The sequence below is a fragment of the Schistocerca gregaria genome, chromosome 3 (genome assembly GCF_023897955.1).
Source record: "Schistocerca gregaria isolate iqSchGreg1 chromosome 3, iqSchGreg1.2, whole genome shotgun sequence".
Lineage (NCBI taxonomy): Eukaryota > Metazoa > Arthropoda > Insecta > Orthoptera > Acrididae > Schistocerca > Schistocerca gregaria.
Genome location: NC_064922.1, coordinates 332,590,370 through 332,616,669, shown reverse-complemented (window position 1 = coordinate 332,616,669; position 26,300 = coordinate 332,590,370). Strand labels below are relative to the sequence as shown.

The window sequence follows — 26,300 nt, the reverse complement described above, 5'->3', positions numbered from 1 at the left end:
GTGAAGTCTGAATCCACTTATTGTGCCAATATAAAAACTCTTTAAAAGTTCCCATTACTATTTATGTATCAGCCATTGTTATGTATATACTGGACTATTAAGCTACAACTCTCTGAAAACAGACGAATGCTTTATAGCCTCTCTGGAAAACTGCACAACTTTTCACAATCAGCTGATTAACAAATTCTAAAATTAAAGCTGCCTTCGATCTGAATGCTGTTTGAACACAGCTATTATATGTGGTATGCCATTATCTTCCACCAACCTTGAACTGACTTATCCAGCCAGTTATACAAAGCCAAACTTTAACGAGGAATCTGAGCGAAGATGTAACTTAGTATTCTTCACATACACAGATAATTGCCAGAGACAAAATATGTGATAAGTGAGTGAAAGAAGAGGGGGGAAGGAGTGTGTCTAGGACCAACCAAGAACAAACTATCTTTCAAATATGTTGTCTAATATTTGTCTGCTGAGCCACCAAGCTGCACAAACCAATGTTACCAAAGTCATATTCCTTCAGATAACCATTACTTGCAGAAAATTTTGATCGACAAATTACAACAAAATGAATCAGAGGTAGGTGTGTGTGTGTGTGTGTGTGGGGGGGGGGGGGGGGGGGGAGGGGGAGGGAGGGAGAGAGAGAGAGAGAGAGAGAGAGAGAGAGAGAGAGAGAGATAGGTAGGTAGGTAGGTAGGCACTATTGCCAAAGCTATTTAAATAGTGTGGCATTTCAAGTGCCTGGGCTTTTAGACCTTATACTAGTAACAGTTAAGTTTACTGCAGCCAGACCATGAGTGTATCCAGTGCAAGAGCATGAAACAAACCATCTCTTGAGATTGTGCAGGCACTGGGCTTTCCACTTACTATTTAGTAGGCCTAGGGTGTATTACTACATGTACCTGGATTCAATGAGCTCCACTGATTGCACAGTCAACTGCCATAGGCAAGAAGATGCTTGAGACAGGGGTTGCTGTGAACTATCACAGATTATAGTAGTGGATATATGAAAAACAGTGCAAAAAGTTATTTATCAATTCAATGCTGGAAAGCGACATGTGATCAGATGTTTCAATTAGAGCCATCTCGTCATTAAAGAGTACTGAAGTAATTGCCCCAATTGTACACCTCTTTTCACTGCATGTCACAGTATGCATAAACATAGAAAGCATTCACCTAAACTAATGAGATATGGTACATGTAATTACAGGCTAACAGTGTGGTACAAGCACATAAAAAGCCATGTAAGGTGATGCGTTATCATGCATGCCAACCAGGCAGGGTTCTGAGAGTTTATGGAGGTGTTCTTCTGGAAGGAGTATATATGTAGAGTAAAATTTGGCTCCGATATTTCATCAACTCTCACTGGTGAATGGTATAGGAACCCACCATCCAATCATTTGCATCTCAATAACCCTCAGGCAGCGAGCAACTTTGTAAAACAATGCACAGCATCATCACAATGTAAGAACAGTTTGAAAAAGAAGGGAAAGAAAGAAAACTAGGATTGAACAGCCCATCGAAGTCTTTAGAACTGGAGTACAAGCTTGGCTTTTGAAATGCAATTAACCAAGTCCTGTAAATGGAACTATTCTGGCATTTGCCTTAAGCAATTTGGGGAAACCATGCAAACCTAAATGTAGCTGGCCGAATGAGGATCTGTACCACTGTCGTCCTGAAACTGTGTCCAATACCTTACCACAGTGCTGCCATGCTTGGTGGAACAGTGTGAAGAACACATATTGCACTATTTATAAGTATTAATTTTCTATCTCCTACAAAAATCAGGTAACAATTCTGAAATCACATATGGTATACATACATCTGTCGTGTATAGAAGCATGGAAAAAATCTGTTCCAAATTTTGTTTAGGCCCAGTTTCACATTTATTCTTGAAATAGGCAGGGTTTTTGCACCCAAAAGTTTCCTACTTAATGGCAATGCTTTGTGCAGCAGAAGTGGAAACACAGTGACAGCAAATCGGCCCTCTAACTGTTAAGATGCCAACTAATTGCAATCAGATACATGTACTCAGATATAATTCAATTCCTCAAGAGATACATAACTATGTTCACCTGCTACAACATATTCTATTTTGTGATATAACACTTCCCTTAATAGTCATCTATCACAAGATTTAATAGTGAGTGTGTGTGTGTGTGTGTGTGTGTGTGTGTGTGTGTGTGTGTGTGTGTGTGTGTGTGTAAGCTATAGTTCATCCATAGAGATATTTTATCAACAAATACAAGTAACAGAAATTGAATTGCTGCACTTCATACAACAGGCCCCTTGTATCTTCCAGATATGCGGCTGGAGGTATCTCTAACGAGCAATGCCTAAATCCAAATATTGAAGTGTTTCATGTAAATGAGAACAAGAAATTACCTTGATCACAAAGCAATAAACGCGAACGACTTCACTTGTACGCTTACAAATTTCAAATTGTGCAAGCACTGCAGCGAATCAGTTTGCTGATTCGCCATAAATTTGCTTCTGAGACGTTGGACCGAATAGAGCAAAACTCCCAACTATCTAGGATATGTCGTTTTCTCTGTTGTAGCGAGCTTCCACACATGCGAGATGGTTAATCGGCACAAAAATTGGCATCCGGGTTTCGGAAAACCCCCCCTCAGTTACCGGGAACAGGTTAGAGACAGTGAAAAGGCAGAATGTATGGTAGAATGCAGGTTTATTTCTGTGGAGTTCTGTGAACGACAATGTGTGTGCCTCGGCTGTATGACCTTGGCAGTCTCTGCTGAAGAACTGTGGATGCAGTAACCTCCATGACCCAAGACATCCTTATGCGGACATGGGCTGAGATGAATATCGTCTATACATTTTACATGTTATGAACAGAGCTCATGTAGAGGTATTATTATAATTACTTTGCAGAACTTGAGTTACGAGGGTCGTTCAGTAACTAATACCCCACTTTTTTCCTCAGAACATATTTGTCTTTTCCATGTCTTACTTTCCTACGTAGTCTCCATCACGTTCTATAGCCTTACGCAAACGTTGTGGAATAGCATGTCTTCCCTGCTGGGAAAAGGCGTAACCATTTTTTCACTGCATGACTGACACTCTCGTCATCTTCAAAGTGTGTTCCCAGTAGAGAATCTTTGAGGCCCAAAGAGATGGAAGTCCGACGGTGCCAGGTCTGGATTGGAAGGTGGATTAGACAATACTGTACTCAATTTGGCGATGTGTGTGGGCTTGCACTATCGTGTTGGAGCAAGATTTCTTCTGGATTCTTGTCCGATCGAACGTGTCAGAAACTGTTCTTGAGTTTATTCAGAGACTTCACGTATGCCTCTGAGTTCATGGTTGACCCTCTTGGTATGATACCCACGAGAATGACACCATCACAATCCCAGAAATCTGACACCATGACTTTCCCGGTGTGCAGAATTAGTATTTAATTTAGGGGCGACTAGACAGTTCAACAAGAACAACGAACAACAGGATTAGCGTTGCCAAAACTTAACAAATAGCCTCTAGTCACCTAACACTACATCAATGCCCGTTCCCAACTGGCCATGGTTGATTGGCTAATGGAGATGGGTGTCTTCAATAATTGCTTACACATCATCACTGATTTACATATGTATTAATAATAGTTCACTGAAAAACAAGTCTTAAAACAGTCCATAGAAAGGCTGGTTAAATAACTGTTCCTTTGGTTAATCGGGTAATAAATTCTCAACCAATGACACTATCAAACATCACTTTCAAATAAAAACGTAATGGTAGAAAGGTACCTTACAAACTTCAAAATTCACTTTCATTTAACACGCAGATAAAAAAACATATCCAAAACTCACAGTTAGGGTATTTGTCAAATTCCAGTATTTATAACGCGCTGAACTACAGCGCAGAACTGGCAATTTCAAATCTGTCCAATGAGTAATCCTGGTAAACAGAAAATTGTGTTCACAAATAAGAAATATAATAATTTTATGACAACGCACCAATCAACAGAAAATTGAAGGGAAATTTTTCCTATCAATAAATTAAAAGTAAAGAAACAAAAAATCATTTTTCACACAGTAACTACCCCACTGCACAAATATAACACACTGTGGTACACGTGAAGCTGGTAAATGGTATTTACCTGAGTATGCGAGGGCAATGGAGAAATTTGGCACTGATGGTTTGATGCTATGGTGCCACGTTTCCTTATTTGGACTCAGTAATAGTTTCAGTCAAAACAAAAAATAATACACTTTGGACAACACAATGCTTCAAAGACTGCAAAAACAGGTTGATAACTTTTTTCCTTCTTCTATATGCCTAGATAATACTCCTGTTTACAATGCAAGAACAATTGCATCACATTTGCTAGTCTGAACTGCTCAAATGCCAACTGTGAACCCAATCAAATACCCTTCAGAAAGGCTAGAGCAATAATTGCATGCCAAAGCAAACTTTAATAGAAGCTAGCAACAAATATTCAGTATTGTTCTGCAAGAATGAATATTGCACATTCAGTAACTATAAAAAATAGGACTACACACATTTAATTACGTGGGTGACACCTGTGATGCTAACAAACAGAACTGTTTGTCAGGAGACTTCTGGCCACATGGTATGTCACACTTCCAGAGAATACAGTACAAAGAATTTTAAGATCCAGATCAGAACATGTGACACTTGCTTTCACTAAGAGAAGTCTGTCACTGATCTAGACAGAGTGACCAATCCCAAGATCTTTTTTGGCAGAAAAAAAAAACAATCTTCCACATTAGTGTTTACATGCAAGGGCCTTGTACACCAAATGCTCAAAGGCAAGTCATTTCTATGAATTCCATCTTCAATTTTGTCCTCCTTGGAAAGTACACCTATCCTGCATTTTTTTTTTTTTTCCCCCTCCCATTTGAAGATTGCGTTTATTACTTACAACGTAAGTATCTGTAGACCTTTATTGTGAATACTGACCACTTTGTTCATTCCTGTTTTACATTTACCAATTCTGAGAACCAAAAAAATAAGTACTTCTATTTTTCCAAATTTTTACTTATTAAAAGCCATTTCCTGAATTAGCACATTACATCCCCAATGAAGATCCATATATTCTTATGCATACAAAGACGATGAATACCATCAATGGCAACTCTCAAGCTCCAAAAAAATCTCTTCTGGTGCAATTTATACACATCCAAACTCACATGCAAAATACTTCCAATAATGAAGAAGTACCCTTAGCAAAATGAGCAACTAACAATGTGCACCTAGGAAAAGCTATCAAGGAAATGGAAGCTAATTCAAACCACATTTCAATAAACCTCTTTATCAACAGACAGGAAAACATTATCAAAACTATAATGAAAAAGGTAATGAAAAGTTGGCAACTATCACAAAATGTCATGAGACTTGGCATTTTCCCTGTTGCTGTACAAAAATGTCACTAAGTGCTGCAGCTTACTAAAATATTGTTACTTATTTGTAATTTAATTTTGAAATTGGATCTTTACTTTCTTCACGGATTTACCTTAAAAAGACCAGTAATTTGCATGTATATAAAGAAAGGATTATCTAAATGTGACATCACATGAAAATACCCTACATCCAATGAACTCTTGTTTCGATAACAGTTTTATCTCTGATATATTTCCCAATACTTTTGCACAAAAAAATGTTCACAATTGTACACAAATTGTGATGCATTTTGAAGAGACTAACGAAAACCACAAAATATGAATCACAGTTCTCATGCACTATATTCAAACTGCTTTAAGTCCATTTTGAACTGCCTTATGCTAATTTTTTAGCACAATCGATGTAACAAATGAAGAAACTGACGACGACGACGACGGTATCTTGTATGACTTTTCAAACAGCCAGTTGAGATTCTGAGTATCATAGAGGCCGTATTTCTAAGTGGAAGCCCAGTTCTACAGCCCCCACAAGCCAACCCTCAGTCCGACCCTGATGCACACACATCTTGAAGGACTTTCTCTGAGAAAATATGAAGCTAAATTTTCAGTAAGGCAGGAATCTGCATTACTTTTTTTAAAACTTTCAGTGAGACAGGAAGGTTAAATAATGGGTGATTGAATGAAGAGAACAGATCAAAAGGAAGAAAGCTGAAATATAAGACTGATTAGGGAATTTAAACAAAAATATGATATGAAAGGTCATGAAACTAAGCGCTGGAAGAAGGTGCCAAAAACAAGTATAAAAACTGAAGTTCGTTCTCGTTCTCGTTCTCTCTCTCTCTCTCTCTCTCTCTCTCTCTCTCTCTCTCTCTCTCTCTCTCTCTCTCTCTCATCCACTATACAATGATGAAAAGATATGATGGTAACTGATAAATTTTTAAACAAGCAATTATCCTACAAATACTAACAACAATTCCTTGGAATATTTACTAGTATTTCCCACAGTCTGAATATATGCTAACTGCACGACTGTTTCCACATTTCTCCATTATGAAAGTTTTTCCATTCAGTACATGCAAAATAATGATAAGCACTTTAAGGTTAAGCTGACATGTTTCCATAGGAAATTTGAGCCATAGAGGGATAGTTCAGGATCAATTCATCAGTATCTTACCTGTAGATCATTCAACTTTTGTCCTTCTAAGAGCTTCAATTGTTTATGAAACTGAGAGACTTTTTGGTTATGGTGAACACTATGCGTAGTATTTATCTTACAGTCTTTCAAATCTGAGTAATGGGCAGCGACATTCCCAATTTGATGAGAAATCTACAAAAAAAGAGATATTTCTAAAACTCGTTGCAGGATCAGCTAAACTTACATTCAAAATAATTGTCTTGACAAAACGTATCAATTGTTTGATAAATATCAAGGTAAGGTAAACCAACCACCACATGCCCAGTTATGGATAGGGAGCTACCCTAATGTTGAGGGATGAATGGTAGCAAGTACACACTAAAATCATTCATGAAAATTCTTTCATTTAACAGAGGGAGACAGCCATTTACATTAAAAAATTTAGTATTTAACAATTAGGTTAGTTTTATAGTCCGTATCAGTTTTTGCAAGGAGATCTACAGAGGATATACCAGAGCCAGTGAGAAGATGTATGACAGCAAAGGAGAATATACTGCACGGAAAAACAAATTATCGAAGATGAATAGGGGGAGATACCCGACAAGTGAAAAATGAAATAATGGAGCAAATGAGAAACATGGTTAACAATGCACATAAAGTCACAATCATTTCAAATCGAGATAAATGGCAAGGTTCTTTACATGTACATAAAAAATAAAACACTCACAAATAGTAAGAAGAAGCAATTTGGCTACTAGTTAGTAGAAGAGTAATAATAATAAAAGGAGTGGTGGTGGTAGTGGGCTGATAGGAGGAGAAGGAATATGAATTTAGTGAACTGGCACAAAAGAGGAGTAAATATAGGATCAGGAAGGTGGACAAATTAATAGTAAATATGAAACATTCTTTTTGCAGAGAATGGCAACCATAATGAGGCAGATATTTACTGTGAATACATACAGAGGTGCATACATGTCCTCTCAGTGAACTGAACTAGAAGCACACAGTGCTGCTTCTTTTCAGAACTGTGACTTGTCTTCTTTTCCACAGCCAATAAACTAAATGACAGCAATTAGATTAGTGAATGGATAATCAAAAAAAAAGTAACACTGCAAACGCACTGGAAGCAATCAGTTTTACCTTTGTACAATGTTGCAGAAGAGAATAATTTGAAATAAACTTCAACACAGCAAACATAAATTAAGAACGAAGACTGACATATCATGGAAGAATGTCGTATCAAAATTATTTTTGTGATTTTGTTATGAATCATAATCTACTTAATATTCAAGATCACGAGCCATTTTCCCAGTTAGAAACACAACTAAGACTGAGGATGTATCCCTAAATTATTTTAAAAAATCATGCAACTAAACAATTTTTCAGTGGTCTAGGTGTTACCACAAATACACTAGTGTCACTAATGTTCAAATGGAAACACACTAGAATGAACTATTCCTACTTCGTTGTGCTTGCTGTGGCAACCACTTGAGATCAACAAGGATAGCGATTGGGCACGTAGTACAAGCAGATTATCTGAACTCTGCAGGCAATACAGAACAAAGTATAGCACCACAATAATTGAGGCATACAAATAATTCAAGAGAGTCTCTAGTTGTAGAGTTGTTCCACAAAGCACATTCCTTTGAGTGTAAGAATAACATTTAACCAGATATTCTCGTAACACTTGTCAAAGATCAGTTATAGAATCATTCTCTTTTTGAAAGAAGCTTCCGGTGGTGGCAGCCGAGTGTGCATGAGGTGTGTGTGTGTGTGCATGAGGTGTGCCTGCTTGTGTGGATGTGTATGGTTTCTTTGGTGTGGAAGGCTATGTGCATCAACCTTTTTGTTGCAACTGTCTGCAACTCAACCTGTCATCTTTACGGTGAGTAGCAATCTACCCCACCCCTTATATTGTTATTCCAACATGTAGTTTCTATTGTTTCACTTTTAAAAAGATTTATACTGTCCAAATTTTAACTACTCAGTCCTCTTCAGGTTTTCGTGCTCATTGTCTACTCATAAATTTTCCAAGGAATTTAAATGTGGATGATGATGTGGGCTACAGTAGTACAATTCTCTTGCTATCACTGAAAACTGCAAACAAACTATGAAATCCTTAATTCTGTCTTATGCTTGAAGAAGTAAAACCCCTATTTTTAAAAAAAGTATTCTAGCGAGCTGATCTGCAGTTTACCAAGAACTGGAGCAAAGAGTCTGCTGATGATGCTACGAATAACTGAATTAAATGTCTGAATAACGCAAAACAGGATGCCCAAAAAGTCTCAAACCATTTCTGGATAATGTTCATTTTTGTCTCTCTATTGTAAACAATCTAAAATATTTTTATCACAGGACAACAAATCACCATCATAAGTTGGTGACTCAATGGGCTGCTCTTTGCCAAGAGTCAAGAAATATTTTGACTATGCAACCGCACAACGCGAACAACCATTATTTAGGGGTTCAGTCAACAAATTGCAGTAATATTCTGGGTCGCTGTTGACATCACAGGAAACAGTGGAGACCATATGACAGGCTATCGAAGTAGAGTCCAAAAGCGTCGACACACAGTCTCAGCCAATAACACGGCATCCAAAAGTGTTAATGTGGCACACCTTTTACTTCATACTGAAGAAAAACGCTTACCACATCCAAATTCTCCATCATCTAGAACCTAAAGACTATGCGACACACATGGTCGTGTGCCACGGCTTAACTGTGTTGCCACACATCCTGTTCAGTGATGAAGCTACTTCTCATTCCTGCAACCTGTCAATCGTCGCAATGGCAAGATATGGGCTGATAAACAACCAAATATGGAAATGGAATTAGGATGTACCACCAAAAGATATAAGTCCAGCTGGGCCTCACCCAACAATGCATTCAAGTCCGTTTCTCTTTTGCTGAAGTAGCACTTGTGTCAACATCGAACCTGGGAATGTATGAGCAATTCCTGCATCCCCAATTGTTCGCCGGCAACACTGGATTTGAAACTTCCTGGCAGATTAAAACTGTAAGCCGGACCGAGACTCTAACTCGGGACCTTTGACTTTTGTGGGTAAGTGCTCTACCAACTGAGCTACCCAAGCACGACTCACACCCCATGTTCACAGCTTTACTTCCGCCAGTACCTCGTCTCCTACTTTCCAAACTTCACAGAAGCTCTCCTGCACTGCCCTTCTTTGCACCTTTTCAAAGTCCTCCATCAATCCTATAAGATATGGATCCCACACAGCACAGCAGCACTCCAGAAGAGGGTGCACCAGCTTAATGTAAGCAGTCTCTTTAGTAAACGTGTTATATTTTCTATGAGTTCAGCCAATAAGTCGCAGTCTTTGGTTTGCTTTCCCCACAACGTTATCCATGAGATCATTCCAATTTAGGTTATTCGTAATTGTAATCCGTAAATATTTTGTTGAGTTTAGAGCCTTTCAATTTGTGTGATTTATCATTTGACTGACACGTCACAATTGCTTTTTGTGCTCATGTGTATTAATTCACACATTTCATGATTTAGAGTCAACTGCCACTTTTTGCACCATACAGATACTTTGCCTAAATCCTTTTGCAACTGGTTTTGATCATCTGTAAACAATCTAAGAGGACTGCTCAGATTGTGTCCTAAACTACTGTATTTAATCCACAAACTGCTACAACCAGAATGAACGAACTGTGGGTATTACTGAAATGTTGCTGTAGTGACCTGCTTGCATAGTTTAATGCTTAGCACACTAACTTTTGTGATATAGGGAGCAACACAGACCCAGATTGAAACAATACACTAAGTTAATGACCACCTGCGTTGCAAGACCCATTAGTATCAGAGCGATCTAGGCAAATGGAGGGATGGTCTCCCATATCCCCTCTCAAAACACAAATGTTATACATGAAAACATGCAGAACAAACCTTGCAGAATTCACAGATCCTAAGTGGCTTTCACTGCCAATTGAGTGGAAATACAGTGTGGTTGTAGCAACAACATCTCTCTCCAGAAAATGACATTTGTTAAATTAAAGATGGGTGAATCTCATCATAAATGACATAAAACTAGATAATTTGAGGGGGGAGAAGTGGCACATAAAAAGGACTTAATAAGTGTAGCCATCTACCAGGATTAGAACTGGAACAACAATGTAGACAAAAATAAAAGTTTTAGATAAAAGCATTATATTAACTGTCAAATCATTTATTTGCCTGCTCTTTCTGTATATCCACCAAGAGATGTGGAGCTATTTGCTTTTGGGATGAGCAGCATTCAAATAAGCATCTAGCCAACTAATTTTACCTTTTCGTATTTCTCCTAAAGCATTTCATTATAAACGGTTCATATTAAACACATTTTGATTTTATGCTCTATCTTGTCAATTTGATTATGAGAAATAAAACACAGATTAAGTATCATCAACAGGACGTTAAACTAATTTTCCTTTCTTCCAACACCTCCTGTAATAACAACAAATTACATATATGCACATTGAACAATCAAATGGAATTGCAAAACAATACAGATTTCCCCATTTGCTAAGCTTAATATGAATGCTGCTGTAGACTTATTATGTCTAATGAATCATGTACCACACTTTCAAATATTACGTATCACAGATGACACAGATTAATAATAGAAATTTTGGGCACAAAATGAAACATCTGTTGTCAGAACATTACTGGTAGTGTCACTATTAAGTTCCTTTTCTAGAAAATTACAGCCTGTATTCTATTTTAAAAGTGGTGAATGATATTTAATCTGTCAACATTCACAGCAACATCAGCTTAAAGATAAACAATATGGGAGGACTTTTGAATTTTCAGATGACTCTCATTCCTTTACTTTATGTTGAGAAGCCCCAAAGTTATCCTTGTAGCATCAGTTATGCCATCCACAAAGTGTGTTTCTCAATGTGAAGCACATCAAGCATTGTTTTCAATATATTTGGCTCATACTCAAAAACAAGCTCGTACATCATACTGAATGTGCTACTAAATATGATGACTACAGTGCTCTCTTGCAGCAGTTACCTACTACATCTGGTGTGAAAACTACACATTTCACTTCTTTACATATGCAGGAAAGAGCCTACGCTAAGCAATGTTTACTGTAGCAATTGTTCCATTTCATCATCATAAAAACATTGTTTCTCTCTTACTGTGTCTGTTGGGACCAAAAGCTAGCCATGTTGTTGTAACAGAATTGTGAAGGATTCATCTAGTGATGTAGACAATTATCTTCCAGTTCACCACCAGTGGGTATGTATGAGTTGTGACAACAAAGTAGATAAACAAATATTTTTTTCTTCCTAGGGCGGCAACCCTGCAACCTCCTACTGCAGGCAATGTGTGATCTTTGTTTTTCCCACCACATCCCCAAGTGGCATGCACCTGCATCTACAGTGTTTCAATAAGGAGTAGCAGCTTGAAGAGCTTTGTCTGCTAATTGTCACAATACTGGAACCTCAAAATAATGTACAGTGGTGCGCAATCGCCTTCTTAGTGAAACTCCGTGAGAGTGCCACAGTAGCGTACAGGAAGTGTCAGCACGTTTTTGGGAGTGACGTTTTATCAAGGGCACAAGTGTTTCATTTGCACAAAATGTTTCCTGAAAGCAGAACCAATGTCAAAGACGATGACCATAGTGGGTGACCATCGACAGCACAGCCAGATGGCAGCACAGCCAGAATGAGTTAACGTGAGTGAGCTGAGCAAAGATTCACCAGGAAAATGAATGCAAACTGAAATTCATTGGGAAACTGTTTGCCTGATATTAACTGAACATCTGGGAATGAGGAAACTTTGTGCCAAAATGGTTCCGAAAAACAGCACACAGGAACAAAAATATCAACAGAGGCCGCTGATCTGTTGGAACTATTGATACTGAACCAAGAAGAATTATTGAACTCAGTTATGACTGGTAACGAAAGTGGTGCTGTTCATTCTTGATGTGCCTTTCCACCACCAATGAGCCATTCTCTTCATTATTATGCTCTTTAAACCTTAACATTTCTTCCTGTTTGCCCATCATACTTTACTTCACCATCCTGTCACATTCTTTAACAAAATCCCACTTTCCCTATTCAGTTCTCCTCCATACCAATTTTATGCTTCAGCCTCTCCTGAATATAGTTTAACCCCTTTGATGTTAAATAACCTCCCAACTTATACGACATAATCCCCCAATATTACTATTTCTGTGGATTTTTATGTTTTGTCGGTTTCTGTGCCCTATCACTGCATCTATCACATCTAGTGAACTTACGTTAAACAGAGGTAGAAAATGCTTTAGATACATGTTTAATTGATAGAATGAACACAGCGATAGGGCACAGAAACCAACAAAACAAGAAAAATCCGCAGAAATAAAGTCATGCCATATTAGGAGAGTAACTCGTATAAACTGGGGAAGTTATTTAACAATAAAGGATTCTGCACTCAGAACAGACAACAAACTGGAGCAGAGGCTCAAGCATAAGACTGGCACAGGGGAGAGCAGGAAGGAAAAAGCATAAGTTTATGAAATAATGCACCTTGATTGTGAAATGAAGTATGTGGAGCAAATGGGAAGAAACTTTAAAATAAGTTTTAAAGAGCTTAATAATAAAAGAGAATGGCTCACTGGTGGTGGCTAGACACCTCGAGAATGAGCAGCATTCATTTGGTAGCAACACAGGGAGCATGAATGTACTGCACTTCAAAGAAAAATGATGGTTGCTGTCAAATTTTGAGGAAGCTGAAATTTTCTGCACTTTAGGAGAGGAATGCATCAGAGTGTTAAATGAAAAGATAGAAGTATTTCTGGGCCCACCATAACAATTTTGTCCTTGAGAAGTAGCCACCAACTTTTACTTTAGGGAAACTCCCTATCGCACCCCACTCAGATTTAATGGTAAAATGGCCCAGTGGACAGCCTGAAGGCAGGTCAAGCTTTAAAACAGGAAGAAGGTGTACTGAACTGTAAAAAAACAGTGAACAGTCTACAAACAAGAAATGCAATGAAGAGCAGCATAGAACAGCAATGGCGTTGTAAATGCTCATGGTGTTAGGACTGCAAAGCAGACAAACCATGTCCAAAACTCCATGTCATCATCTTTTTTTCTACAACATTATGAACTGTACAACCAGTCACTGAAAAGTTTGTTCTCTTTCTGTAGTCCTGGCAGTTGTCATACTATACACTGGTTATAGAATATGAGCCATGTGGTAAGAATATGTTACCGTTGCAAGTCAATGTGTGAAATAGTGAGAGCAGGCGAGATACCACATAGCCGTCTCACAGAAATGAAAACAACAAGGGAATTCAAGAGTCAAGACTGAATGCAATTTCGAAAATGTTACGAACATATGTTTTGACAGAGCACAGAGAAACTGTGTGATTGTGAAACTGTTGCATTCATTTGTTGCAGCTTATGTGAGAAACTATTACATTTTCATCATTTACTTGGGAGTGATCACATTCACATTTACATCAGGCAAGAAGGCATATCTCAGTCACTTACAAGTTGTACAAATTATGCGCATTGATAAGAGATTCTTATAATACGAAACACATACTGCCACTAATGCCGTTTGTGACACACCAGACATGTTTTCTGGTGGATTATTCGGTTGACTTATCAAATGTTTGTGGTTCTCATTTGAAAGCCACTTCCTTTCGGCTGCTAACAGTAGTTGTTGAGTTCATACCTTACACCTCACTGTTGCAAACAGATGTTACACCATGACACAGATACAAATTTGAATCAAGCAAATAGTGGGAAGAAGGAAAAGAAGTTGGCATGAGTGAGGTTTGAACGAGGCTCACCTGCTTCACAGTTCAACACCATAATAACTTAACCATGACACTATTTCTGGTCCCAGCTGCTCTATATTGTACTTCTTGTTCTTGGACCATTCACTGTTTTTATCTTGCTTTCTTTTTTCATAGTCCAGTACATCTTCTTCCTGTTTTTGTTCTTTATGTGTGTTTAATTTTTTACGGGTTGTCCGCTAGGTCCTCTTACCACTAAATCTGAGATGGGGGTGCAATGGGGAGTTTCCCTTGTTAGCAGGATTAAATGAGCCTTGGGAGACTATTACATGTCAACAAGAGAGTTTCAAGGAAGACCTATTTGTTTTTTACTTCTTATGGTGTGTAATAACATAGAAACTTTCAGGTAAGTTACACCACAGGACAATATTGATATTTATGTGGCTAGCTGTATGTACAGTATTGCAATGCATTGATATTCCCTTGCTTTTTAGCAAGTAATAATGGGATAATATAATCCTAAAACATGCTGAGGTACATATATCACACACTTGACAACTGACATGTAAATCTCTCAGTACTGATTCAGAGGACAGTTGTACAATGGCTTCACAACAGATATTCCAGGAATTCCTTAGCTGCAACTTGGGCTCGCCATCCTTCCCCCGGTTTCTTCCAAAGAACCCAAACCCCACAACAGAAGAAAGTACACCCTTCGATAATCTCGAGATCAATCCTGATTTAATCATCCTCCCTACAGACAAAGATTCCGCCATTTTCGTGACAAATCATAGTGACTAACTGACAGAATGCTTCCACCAACTGTAATTATTCCACCTACAATCTTTGCTGCAGTGATTCCTCCCTAGACATCAAACAAAATCTCCAATATCTACTAAAATATCTCTCTCTCTCTCTCTCTCTCTCTCTCTCTCTCTCTCTCTCTCTCTCTCTCTCACACACACACACACACACACACACACACACACACACACACACACACACACACCTATGTTCTACGTCCTTCCCAGCACCCATAAACTCGACAATCCTGGACACCCTATTGTTGTTGGTTACTTAGCTTCCACTGAAATAACACAAGCTCTTGACCATAAACACCTCCAACCAGTTGCCCATATAACATTACAACATCGATAGTCAGTGCCAGACGACATCATAGAGGCTCTCTGAAATAATGCGAAGAGCCTATTACCACATGTTGATTATTTTCGCAGGAAATCAGTATGCTTACATAATGTATCCACGGCCATATGTCTTACAAGATTTTCTGTGGAATTAAAATACAATAGTTATATTTGCTCAATAACAGTGATATTTAGACATAGAAAATAGTTTTAGAATGCCAGAATGTGGAAAAATGTAGGAGTGTTTGTTATTTTGGACAGAGTACCTTGTGTGTCAGAATGTGGCCAGGAGCATCGCAAGTGGTGAGGGCCCAGACACATGTTGCTTGGGAGCAGTGCTAGAGTGTACATATGACCACGTAATTGGAATAAAGTAATATGTTTTTAACAGTGTTTTTTTTTATTTAGCCCAACCAGCTGCATTAAGTGAACAAATATCATGTAACCCTAGTATTGGCAAGAAGCTAAGTGAAATCGTCCCTAGACAGCCAGTAAGTTAACAGAAAATGACAAGATTTTTTATAGTGAGCAGGGCCATTTAGCGTTACAAAATGTCTGAGATGTCTGAATCATATCAGACGACCCAAAGGCAGTGTTGGTTGAGGCAAGAAGCAGTGAAGAAGGATTAAACGAATATTTGGCACTTCAACGGAAGACTGTCAGCAGCAAAAGCAGCAGAAACCACGCAGGCAGCAGACACAAGCAGTGGAAACCACATGAGTGGCAGCAGCAGTGCAGTACAACATGAGACAAAGGCAGATTCAGCGCGGCAGTACCTTCTGGCACTACGAAGTGCAGTAGTGAAGACGTGAACTTCAAAAGTTAAGTATATCTGCAAGTGGGAGTTACTTGTAGCTTTTATTGTTGTCTATTGCAAATGTTTGTGTTTGTTTTCTTTATTTGTCATAATGGGGGAAACAACAACAGCGAATAATGTTGTAAGTGATGTGGAATTAACAGATCAAAATATTATTGTTGAAACAGACATTATTGTTGTAAGTACATTCACAGAAATTTTGAGCTCTCCTGTTCAATCACAGAAAAGTGTAAATTATGTTCAAAATAGTGTGCAAGCACAAGATGTGCAATTAAAAACCAAAAGGAGAAGTTAAAGAGTAGTATGAATGAAATAAAAAGCAGTATACAGTCTATGGAGTAAAGATTAAATCAGGGGCTGTCAGAATTTCAAGGCAAGCTAAGATTAGAAATAGACAGAAATGAACAAGAATGTGTCAGATTAAATGCAGAGGTAAAGGACAAAATTGTGAAGTTGGACGAAAAATGCACAGCTGAAAATTCCAAATTGAAAGAATGGCTGAAGGGGGAATTGGAAAGTAATCACATTGGTATAATGAAAATTTAATGAAGTGGATAGTGAGTAAATTAGAGCTTGATGTCAATACTGAGATATAAAAACAAATCAAAAATATAGTTTCAAAGGTAACTAAGATGGAACATGGAAATGTTAGCAACATTGTAAATATGCAGCCCATACATAATATTCAGAATATCAGATGTTTAAATAATGATGGAAAATGTCACCCTGCCAATTTTGCTGCCTATTGGAAAGATCGATGTGCGGATGGAATGACTGATTTGCAAAAGATTAAGTTTATGATAGGGGCATTAAGGGGCATCAGAAGGGGAAGCTTTGTCATGGGCAAACCAAAATCTGAGAAATTTCACGACTTATGAAGACTCTGAGAAAGGATTTTCAATAAATACTCGGAAGAGGTAAAACAATCCAAAATAATTTTTTAAATGGGGCTATATACAGGGTGCTTGGGTAGGAAAGGTCAATATTTTACACAGTTATACTAGCTTAATTCTGAACAAAAAATAATGTATGCACATAGGTCCGCAAATGCTTCATTAGGGAGGTATGGGTATTGAAAGAAACTTTAATTCTGCAAAACTGATGTGCTCAACGTGAATGTATCTGTAACACAACTGGACCGTAATGTACTTTTCTTGAAAACAATGTTACAGAGAAGTACAGTTGTGTTACATATTTTTACATAAATTTTATTTACTTTGCATTCAGTACATAATGCATTACAACATGCATGTTACATGTATTCAGTTGAAAAAGACGTACCACATCTTTTACAAACAGCTGTAACACTTATCATACAGATGTTGTACAGTTCACAGAGCAGGTTCGAATATCACACCACGATCATCATTGCACTTTTGCGCTCTAGCGATAACATGTTGTGCTGCTTGTTAAATTACCTATGGTTGGTTCCTAATCAATTCAGCAGCGTCCATCATGCGACGAAGCACTTCATCTCGTGTATTTACCTTCACTTTGTTCACCTTTGATTTCATCCAACCCCATAAACATAAATCTAAAGATGTAAGGTCAGGTGATCTTTGAGGCCAGTTAATAGCACTGCCACGGCCAATCCAACGATTAGGATAGGTGCGGTAACATGTGAGTGGACACCGTCACATTGAAAGTACATTTCAGTTCGCTTGGCTAAAGGAAAATCTTCCAATAGTTCCACAAATGAATTTTCTAAAACATTCAGGTACCTCTCTCCCATCAATCACAGATTCATAATAAATGGACCTATCAAAAGGTTACCAATCATGCCACACCAAACATTTATGGCAAAACGAACTTGGAAAGTGCTATCCACCGAAGCGTGTGTATCTTCTGATGACCACACACGATTATTGTGTGTGTTGTTTATTCCATGTCGTGAAAACAAGGATTCGTCAGTGAATAGTATGTATGGAAGTTAATGACTATTCTCAATTACCCAGTGGCAGAATTGAAGTTGTTGGACACTGTCCCCAACATGGAGATTTTGGTCACGCTGTATGTGAAATGATACAGGTCTTCTGCATGTAATGTTTCCCATACACATGTCTACGGGACATTCATACGTGGGGACATTCTTTGTATGCTCGTACCAGAACTTGCTCAACACTTGCGATAATTTCTTCCTGTTCTTGAAAAGTTTGTTAACGTGCATACTTGGAAGAAAAATATCTACTCTGAAGAGAGCCTGTTGCACGCAAAGTGACAAACACTTTGGTAAATACCCTGCTATCAGGTAATCGTCGAGTTGGAATGCACCTGTGGTATTCTTCTCTTGCAGTGGTAATTCTACCGTCACAGAAGCCATAAACATACCCCGCATCTGTGTATTCCTCATTACTGTAGATGTGGCATTGTTAGCAGCTCTTGTATGAACACAGTAACACCATACACTACACAGCTAACTGATCTGCCGCCAGTACACTACATAATGCAGCATACACAGCACAACAGTACAACAATAGGTGACTGTACTACATACATCACATGACCATAATACATGGTAGGTTGCATAGCATAAACAAAGCATGTTCTCGTGCATTGTTTGCAAGAAAATCACATTACAGTAAAGTTGTATTGCACATACATTCACATTGTGCACATCAGTTTTGTAGAATTAAAGTTCCTTTCAATACCTACACCTAAATAATGAAGCATTTGCAGACGTATGTTCATATAACTTTTTGTTCAGAATTACTTAAACTATCATTGTTTAAAATATTGACATTTAGCACATTTGGACAAGCCAATGGGGCCATTAATAATCATTTCCACTTTAAAGAGGAGACTGCCTGAAAATGTACGATGTGATCTCATAAATGCTCCTGGAGATGATGCATACTTATTCCTTGATTATGTTGGGAATATAAATACAGCTTTACCACTGACAAACAGAAAAGATTCCCAAAATGACAGAAATCAAGATGGAAGGGTAAAGGGTAATTACAGGGATGACAACAGAACCTACCACAGAGATTCCTGTAATAATGTAATGATAGGAGAAATTCAGGATCAAATTATAGAATAGATTACAATAGGCCACAATATGATCATGTTGAAGGGACAGCTGGACAGCTGGGGGGGGGGGGGGGGGGGGGGGTCAGACAGATCTCGCAACCGGGGAAATGAGTAGGTATCCCACCTAAGGTACGAGTGGGGATTAAGCCTGACAATGCTTGGGAAAGGAGCAGGAGAGAAAGGCTGACTAAGGCACCTATGCGTAGCCAGTTTAATTCGTTCCATATGGAGAGGATTTTGGGTGAAGGTGAATTCTGGGAAGAAAAGGAAGGGAGAGAGAAAATTCAAAGAAGTGTGTCTATGAAAATGTAAGAGATTTGTTTCAATGGGCTGGGTCAAGTGATGGAATGAATGGTGAAGATTCAAATATTTCTGACAATGGAAACATTAGTCCAACAATTTTGAGGTATCACAATTCTGTGAGTTCTGATACTGTAGTGACACTAGAAAAGTTGAGTGTGTGTATTAATACAACTGAGCAGCGTGAGAAAACTGTAAATGAAGTAACAGTTGTGCTTGTACCGCATGCAAATATTGGAAGGGTGGATCCTTTGTGTTAATATTTCTTGTGCTGGTTGCATATGTGGTATTTCAAATATTGTCAATGGTGATGTGAATTTTCAATCTTGTGCCAAGAAAGTTGCTAATGTTGCATGTGCTAATGCTGATGTTGATGCTAGTGTAGAGGATGCAGTATATGAGGTAGTGAAAGCAGAGCCACCTAATGATATTAATGGTGTACATGGTATTATTGGAGATCTTTATGAATCCATTATTGGGAGCAATGCCTCAGATGTGTGTTGTAAGCAGTAATGCTGCAGAGGCAGATCACGTGTGTAATGTACATGTTGTTATTGTAAATAATTCTTCATGCACAGAAGACAAAATTTATTGCTGAGAGGGGGCACTAGCAGATGTACCTAATGCAAATGGAATTGCAGACATAGCAGTAAGTACTTTTTGGGTACCAACGTCAGAGCTAGACAAAATTAGAGGGGAATTTATAAATGTAATCAGCAGTTTAAAGCAACAACAAAAGACCAGCGCACCAGAAATACTACAGCACAGTGGAGAAAAAATTTATCATGAGGAAAATGAAATAAATACGAAATTATTGGCAGCTACTGAGGAACTTTTTGATGAAACTGGTGTGGTAGACAATGTTTTGCAGTGTGCTGTCGATACAGCAGGGGATACAAGCAATAGACATGTAAATGTGAAACAGACTGTTGAATTAAAATGTAATATTAGTTCTGGGGGTAGCAATAAGGCAATTAACCGCATAGAAGGAGAATTCAATATTACAACCATGAGAGGTGCTATAAATGAATTTCAAAGTACTGAGAAGGATATGTTTGAGGAAGAACCTTTTAGAAATAATCAATTAATAAAATTACAACCAAAAATTAAAATGAGTGTTGGAAGGTTTAAGACTGAAGCACTTCTTGATTCAAGCAATGAGATTAGTGGAATCTCTGAACTGTTTTTTGAACATCTGAAATCCATTACAGAAGTTATGGAATTGCCAGTCAGAATGTGGATTAGGGGTGCAACTAACAGGTTAAGGAAACAAATTAGGACCCAGGTGTACTTTACAACAGGTGATATTGAGTTTAGCCAAAACTGTATGTTTATTCCTGAACTCTGTATGAATTTTATTATTGGGATGGATTAGATGACCGATGTAGGAGCTGTTCTAGACTGCAAAAGAAACCAGTTAAAGATAGATGAAAGTGGGGCTAATTTAATCATAGACTTCACCAAGTCATTAACAGGGAAAATGATGATAGCATCACTTGTAGTGGATTAAAGGGCAAGAGAAAATGGTACACAGTGCGAGGCAGCCACAGAGATCTGAAGAAGGCAATGTCAGAAATTAAAACAAAATTGATAATATCAAAGGGATAAGTAAAGAACAAAGGCAGGACCTGCATGATCTGTTGTGTGAATAAAATGACATTTTATGATGTGCCAGGAAGGGTGAAAGACTTTGAATGTGTTATCAATGTTAAGCCAAATGAGCCATTCATGCAGAGACCATACCATACAGCTGTTGCACTAAGGAAGGTAGTTGAAATAGAACTGGAAAGAATGCTGCAGATAGGGATAATAGAGAGAAACAATAGTCAATACAATAATCCACTAGTTGTTGTCAAGAAGATGGATAACTCAGTGAGTCTTGTATTAGATGTTAGAAAGCTGAATACCAGAAAATACAGATGATCTGATCTATCAGTTCCACCATGCCGAAACAATGTCAAGGGTGGATCTGACATGTGGTATGTAGCAAATTCCCTTAGCCAAGAAGAGTAGGCAGTATACTGCTTTCTTATATGGTGGCAGATGCTACCGGCTATTTTTATAAGAGCATTACATCATGTTTTACATTGAGAGCTTTCGAGCAAACTGATAATTTATGTGGACGACATATTGATGGCATCTGTTGACTCAGAAAGTTACTGCCATCCACTGAGAAGTGTTAGGTGCCCTTAGAATGGGGCGGCATTAAGCTAAAACTAAGTAAGTGTGAGTTTGCCAGGAAGGAGATAGAATTCTTGGGACAGGTTATCACACCCACAGGAAAGATACCAAAGAAAGACAGGTTTCAGGCTATAGCTATGTTCTCAATGCCTAATACCAAAAAGCAATTAAAAGACCTTTTTGGAAATATGTAATTTCTATTTAAAGTTTTATCAGGAATCAGACTCTAAACTCACCAAACCTAACAAGTTACTAAAAAAATAAAAAATAAAAAATGCAACTTTTATGTCGACACAGGACTGCACCAAAGATTTCAGGAGATATAAGCTAGTTTAAATATCAGTGGATTACTATACCACCAAGATACAACCCTGACTTACTGTTTGTACACTGACAGCAGTGATTATGGTTTGGGAGTGGCATTGTCACAGAAAAAAGTGTAAGTGGACACGAAGAACTAAGGAGTATAGCTTTTGCATCAAGAACTCTTTCCAAAGATGAACGGAGTTATGGGTCACTGAAAAGGAGTTGTTAGCAGTTGTGCAGGCATTCACCAAGTTCAGAAACTATCTACTGGGTCATGAAGTGATTGTTTTCACTGATCATAAAACAATGAGCTATATACATGAATGTAAATTGTTGAACAGCAGACAATTTAATTGCAGCATCCAGTACATAAATGGAACTGAAAATGTCGTGGCTGCTGCTTTCTCAAGATTACCAGTGAAAACTGGCGATGTGCTTAAGAGAGAAATAGGATGGAAATGAATTTAAATTGCTATACATAAAGGGTTTGCTGAGCGAAAGACTTATCAGAGGAGTATGTAGGGACATAAGAAGATCAGAGGATCAGGATCCCAAGCTACAACAGATAAAGAGGCACCTTGGGAACTACAGAGAAAGAAAATTTGAATTAATATTACAAAATACGCCAGAGAATTTTGTTCAGAAGGGCAAACGAAAACAGTGATGAATGAAAGTTGTGTTTTCAGATAACTATGTCAGTAACTCAATTCAGCATGTGCACCGGAGCTATGGATCTCACAAATGCACTGAAATAATAAGGGAAAAATGTTTTGTTCAGTAATAAGGTCAGACGAGTATGGGAACAACTTGAGAGCTGTGACGCCTGTCAGAGTTAAGGTAAGCCAAGCACACAGTCAGGGATGCATGTAGCATATAATACCAGAGAAGTCAGAGATCTGGTAGCAGTTGATCTTTTTGGGCCTCTGCCAACTGGAGGAGGTGGATGCTCATACATTTTTGTAATAGTGAACAATTTAGTAAATATATCAAGTTGTATGCAATCAAATGGGCAACCAGTAGAAGTCTGATTTCCAAGTTCACACAAGAGTATTTTCCTTTGATTAGTGTACCAAAATCTATTTTAAGTAGCAATGGATCCCAATTCACTAGCAATGGTTGGATTCAGTTTACAGATACTGCAGGGATAAAGCACATAAGAATCTCAGTGTATTATCCTTCGAGCAATCTGGCAGAACAATATATGAGAGAATTGGGATGGTTCTGCAGGATATATTGTAGCAATAAACATAGCTCTTGGGTGCAATATCTAAAAGATTTTGAAACTGTAATTAATTGTGTGAAGCACAGCTCAACGAGGTTTTCACCATGGGAGGTGGAGTTCAACACAAAGCCACCAAATCTGATCTCAGAATATGTCAGTTACACCCTGTGTCATGAGGTGAGAAGAGAAGAGTTGGAAACTTTTGTAAGTGAGAACATGGAGAGAAGAGCAATACAGAGAAAGCAAAGATGGGACAGAAAGGTGAAGGTGACAGATAAGAGTTGTTGGGGATCTGGTGTTGGTGAGGACAAAGAAGAAAAAGTGAGTGAGAATGGAGAGAATGGTGTGTGTGTATGTGTGTGTGTGTGTGTGTGTGTGTGTGTGTGTGTGTGTGTGTGTGCTACTTCTGAAGGGTAAAGATTCAGTTTAATATTAAAAATAGGTATTGTTTGATCACTGACTTTGTAATAACGCTGTGTGCGATTTTATCAAGTGCATATTTAAAGATTTTGTTATTGCTTAGATTTTAAGTTATATCTGATTGTTATACACAAGCAGGAGGGTAAAACAAGCCATTTGATTTATGAGGGAAATAGCTGGGGATTAATGGTTAATTTTCTTGTCAGATATGGAGTTGGACTTTGATTCATTGATGCTGAGAAGATTGCATGATATCACAGCTGGGAATTATTTTGCATTTTTATGTTACTTTGAAAACTGAGTCCCAAATTGAAGGTTTGATTTGTGCATTTATTGAGCTTTGTTTTGTTTTCCTTGATGACTTACCACAGTAATATTTCAGTGAATGTGAGTTTCAGTAGAATATCTTAACTTGTTACTAAATCAAGTAACTAGTCGGTTTTCTGCTCAAATTTGCAAACTAAATATGGTCGAGTTTAATATTAACTGTAACAGAACTCTTACTATTAATTATAAATGCTGTCGTGCTCAAAATATAAACTTATTACACTTCATGAAACAGAACTAAATATTCATACAACATAAAATTACCGATTTTAACTGAAATTTACTTCTAAAATACAGTTTCACTGGGTAAAACCAATTTCAACTTCAGCAACAGAACAATTTAAGCACTGTTTTATTTAAAATGCTAGAAGAGAATGAAGATGATTTGTATCTCTAAGAAAGCAGATTCCCATCCACATTAAAGAGAGATGAACAAAGCACGTGACTAATCTATATTATAATCATGAGACAAGTCTATCCTGTGATTCACAAAATTAAATTGTTTTGTGACAACAGAGTTTTCACAAAAGCAATTTTTAATTTCCCTTCATTGTTAATCCAAATAACAGAGCATCTGATAGACTGAAGAAGCACTAAGCATGTCCCAGTATGTAAGTCTTACAGCCTGGTCTTACTTTTGAAACTATTTCCTACGTTATTTACTGTACAATTCACATTGCTGGGTGATGTCACCCTACACCCAACAACACACATGCTTTTGTCAAAACTATCCTATTATTGTGCAACAAACAATACTGAAACAAATTTGAGAACAATGAATTTGGCTATTAAACTGAAGATTTGTATATTTGGAAATCCGACTTTATCATTGTATTAATCTAATAAATAAAATACCACAAGTAGTTTCCAAACTCACTTCATCATCGTCATCTGGTACTGGAGCAACTGTAGCTGTAACTGGCAAATCCTGCAACCGTTGCCACATTTTGTGAGCTGCCTGCCGCTTAGCTAATTTCTTTGACTTCCCTGTACCTGTCATCAGAAAAGTAATATTTAAAAATTTGTCTTTCATTAAGAAAATAAGAACTGCAAAGAATTGGTCATTGGATATATAATTTCAGAACACCTGAGGCAATCTTTATTGGGAAAGATGATATAAAAGTACATTCATCATAATTGATGTTCTAGTTGTAACACTTCTCGTTTATATTACTGATTTTATAGCATTTTCATTTCAATATTAAAAACTTCACTAGCTCTAAAATATTGTTATGAAGTGTCTAAAACACTAGTTACCCTGTACCAAAATAAGACTAAATAAATCAAGCAGTGGTGCTTTACAGCTGAACACATTATTATTATTATTATTATTATTATTATTTTATTATTATTATTATTATTTCCTTTTTTATATAGAAAAAAGCAGTAAATGCACAGATGAGCTCATTGGTAATGACTCTCAGGACAGAAGTCCCAAAAACACACACACACACACACACACACACACACACACACACACACACACGGCAAACGAATCTGCTCCAGTCCTGAATCCCTGAACCATTACACCAACAACCTGAAAACAGCTTTCGCATCACGCAACTACCCTCCCGACTTGATACAGAAGCAAATAACCAGAGCCACTTCCTCATCCCCACAAACCCAGAACCTCCCACAGAAGAACCCCAAAAGTGCCCCACTTGTGACAGGATACTTTCTGGGACTGGATCAGACTCTGAATGTGGTTCTCCAGCAGGGATATGACTTCCTCAAATCCTGCCCTAAAATGAGATGCATCCTTCATGAAATCCTCCCCATTCCACCAGGAGTGTCTTTCCGTCGTCACCCTAATCTTTGTAACCTGTTGGTTCATCCCTATGAAATCCCCAAACCACCTTCTCTACCCTCTGGCTCCTACCCTTGTAACTGCCACCAGTGTTAAACCTGTATCATGCACCCTCCCACCACCACCACCACCTACTCCAGTCCTGTAACCCGGAAGGTGTACACGATCAAAGGCAGAGCCACGTGTGAAAGCACCCAATTGATTTACCAACTGACATGCCTACACTGTGAAGCCTCCTATGTGGGAATGACAAGCAACAAACTGTCCACTCGCATGAACAGACACAGGCAGACAGAGTTTGTTGGTAACGAGGATCACCCTGTGGCTAAACATGCCTTGGTGCACGGCCAGCACATCTTGGTTATCTGGATACTTCCCACTGACACCAACCTATCAGAACTCTGGAAATGGGAACTTGCCCTTCAATATATTCTCTCTTCCTGTTACCCACCAGGCCTCAACCTCTGCTAATTTCAAGTTGCCGCCCCTTGTA

General features: G+C 38.1%; 1 protein-coding gene across 4 annotated transcripts in view; it reads right to left on the bottom strand.

The window, feature by feature from the left end:
• The window catches only part of LOC126354324 (RISC-loading complex subunit tarbp2), a 118,879-nt gene that overhangs the window by 20,714 nt on the left and 71,865 nt on the right, over window positions 1-26,300 (bottom strand). For 2 of the 4 annotated variants that reach the window (XM_050003881.1, XM_050003882.1), the window contains 2 exons: window positions 24,878-24,993; window positions 6,550-6,702 (listed from right to left, as the gene is read on the bottom strand). In XM_050003881.1, coding sequence (XP_049859838.1) covers window positions 6,550-6,702; window positions 24,878-24,993 — 269 coding nt within the window. The remainder of the gene's footprint in view (window positions 1-6,549; window positions 6,703-24,877; window positions 24,994-26,300) is intronic. The other 2 variants (XM_050003885.1, XM_050003884.1) reach the window with 1 other exon arrangement.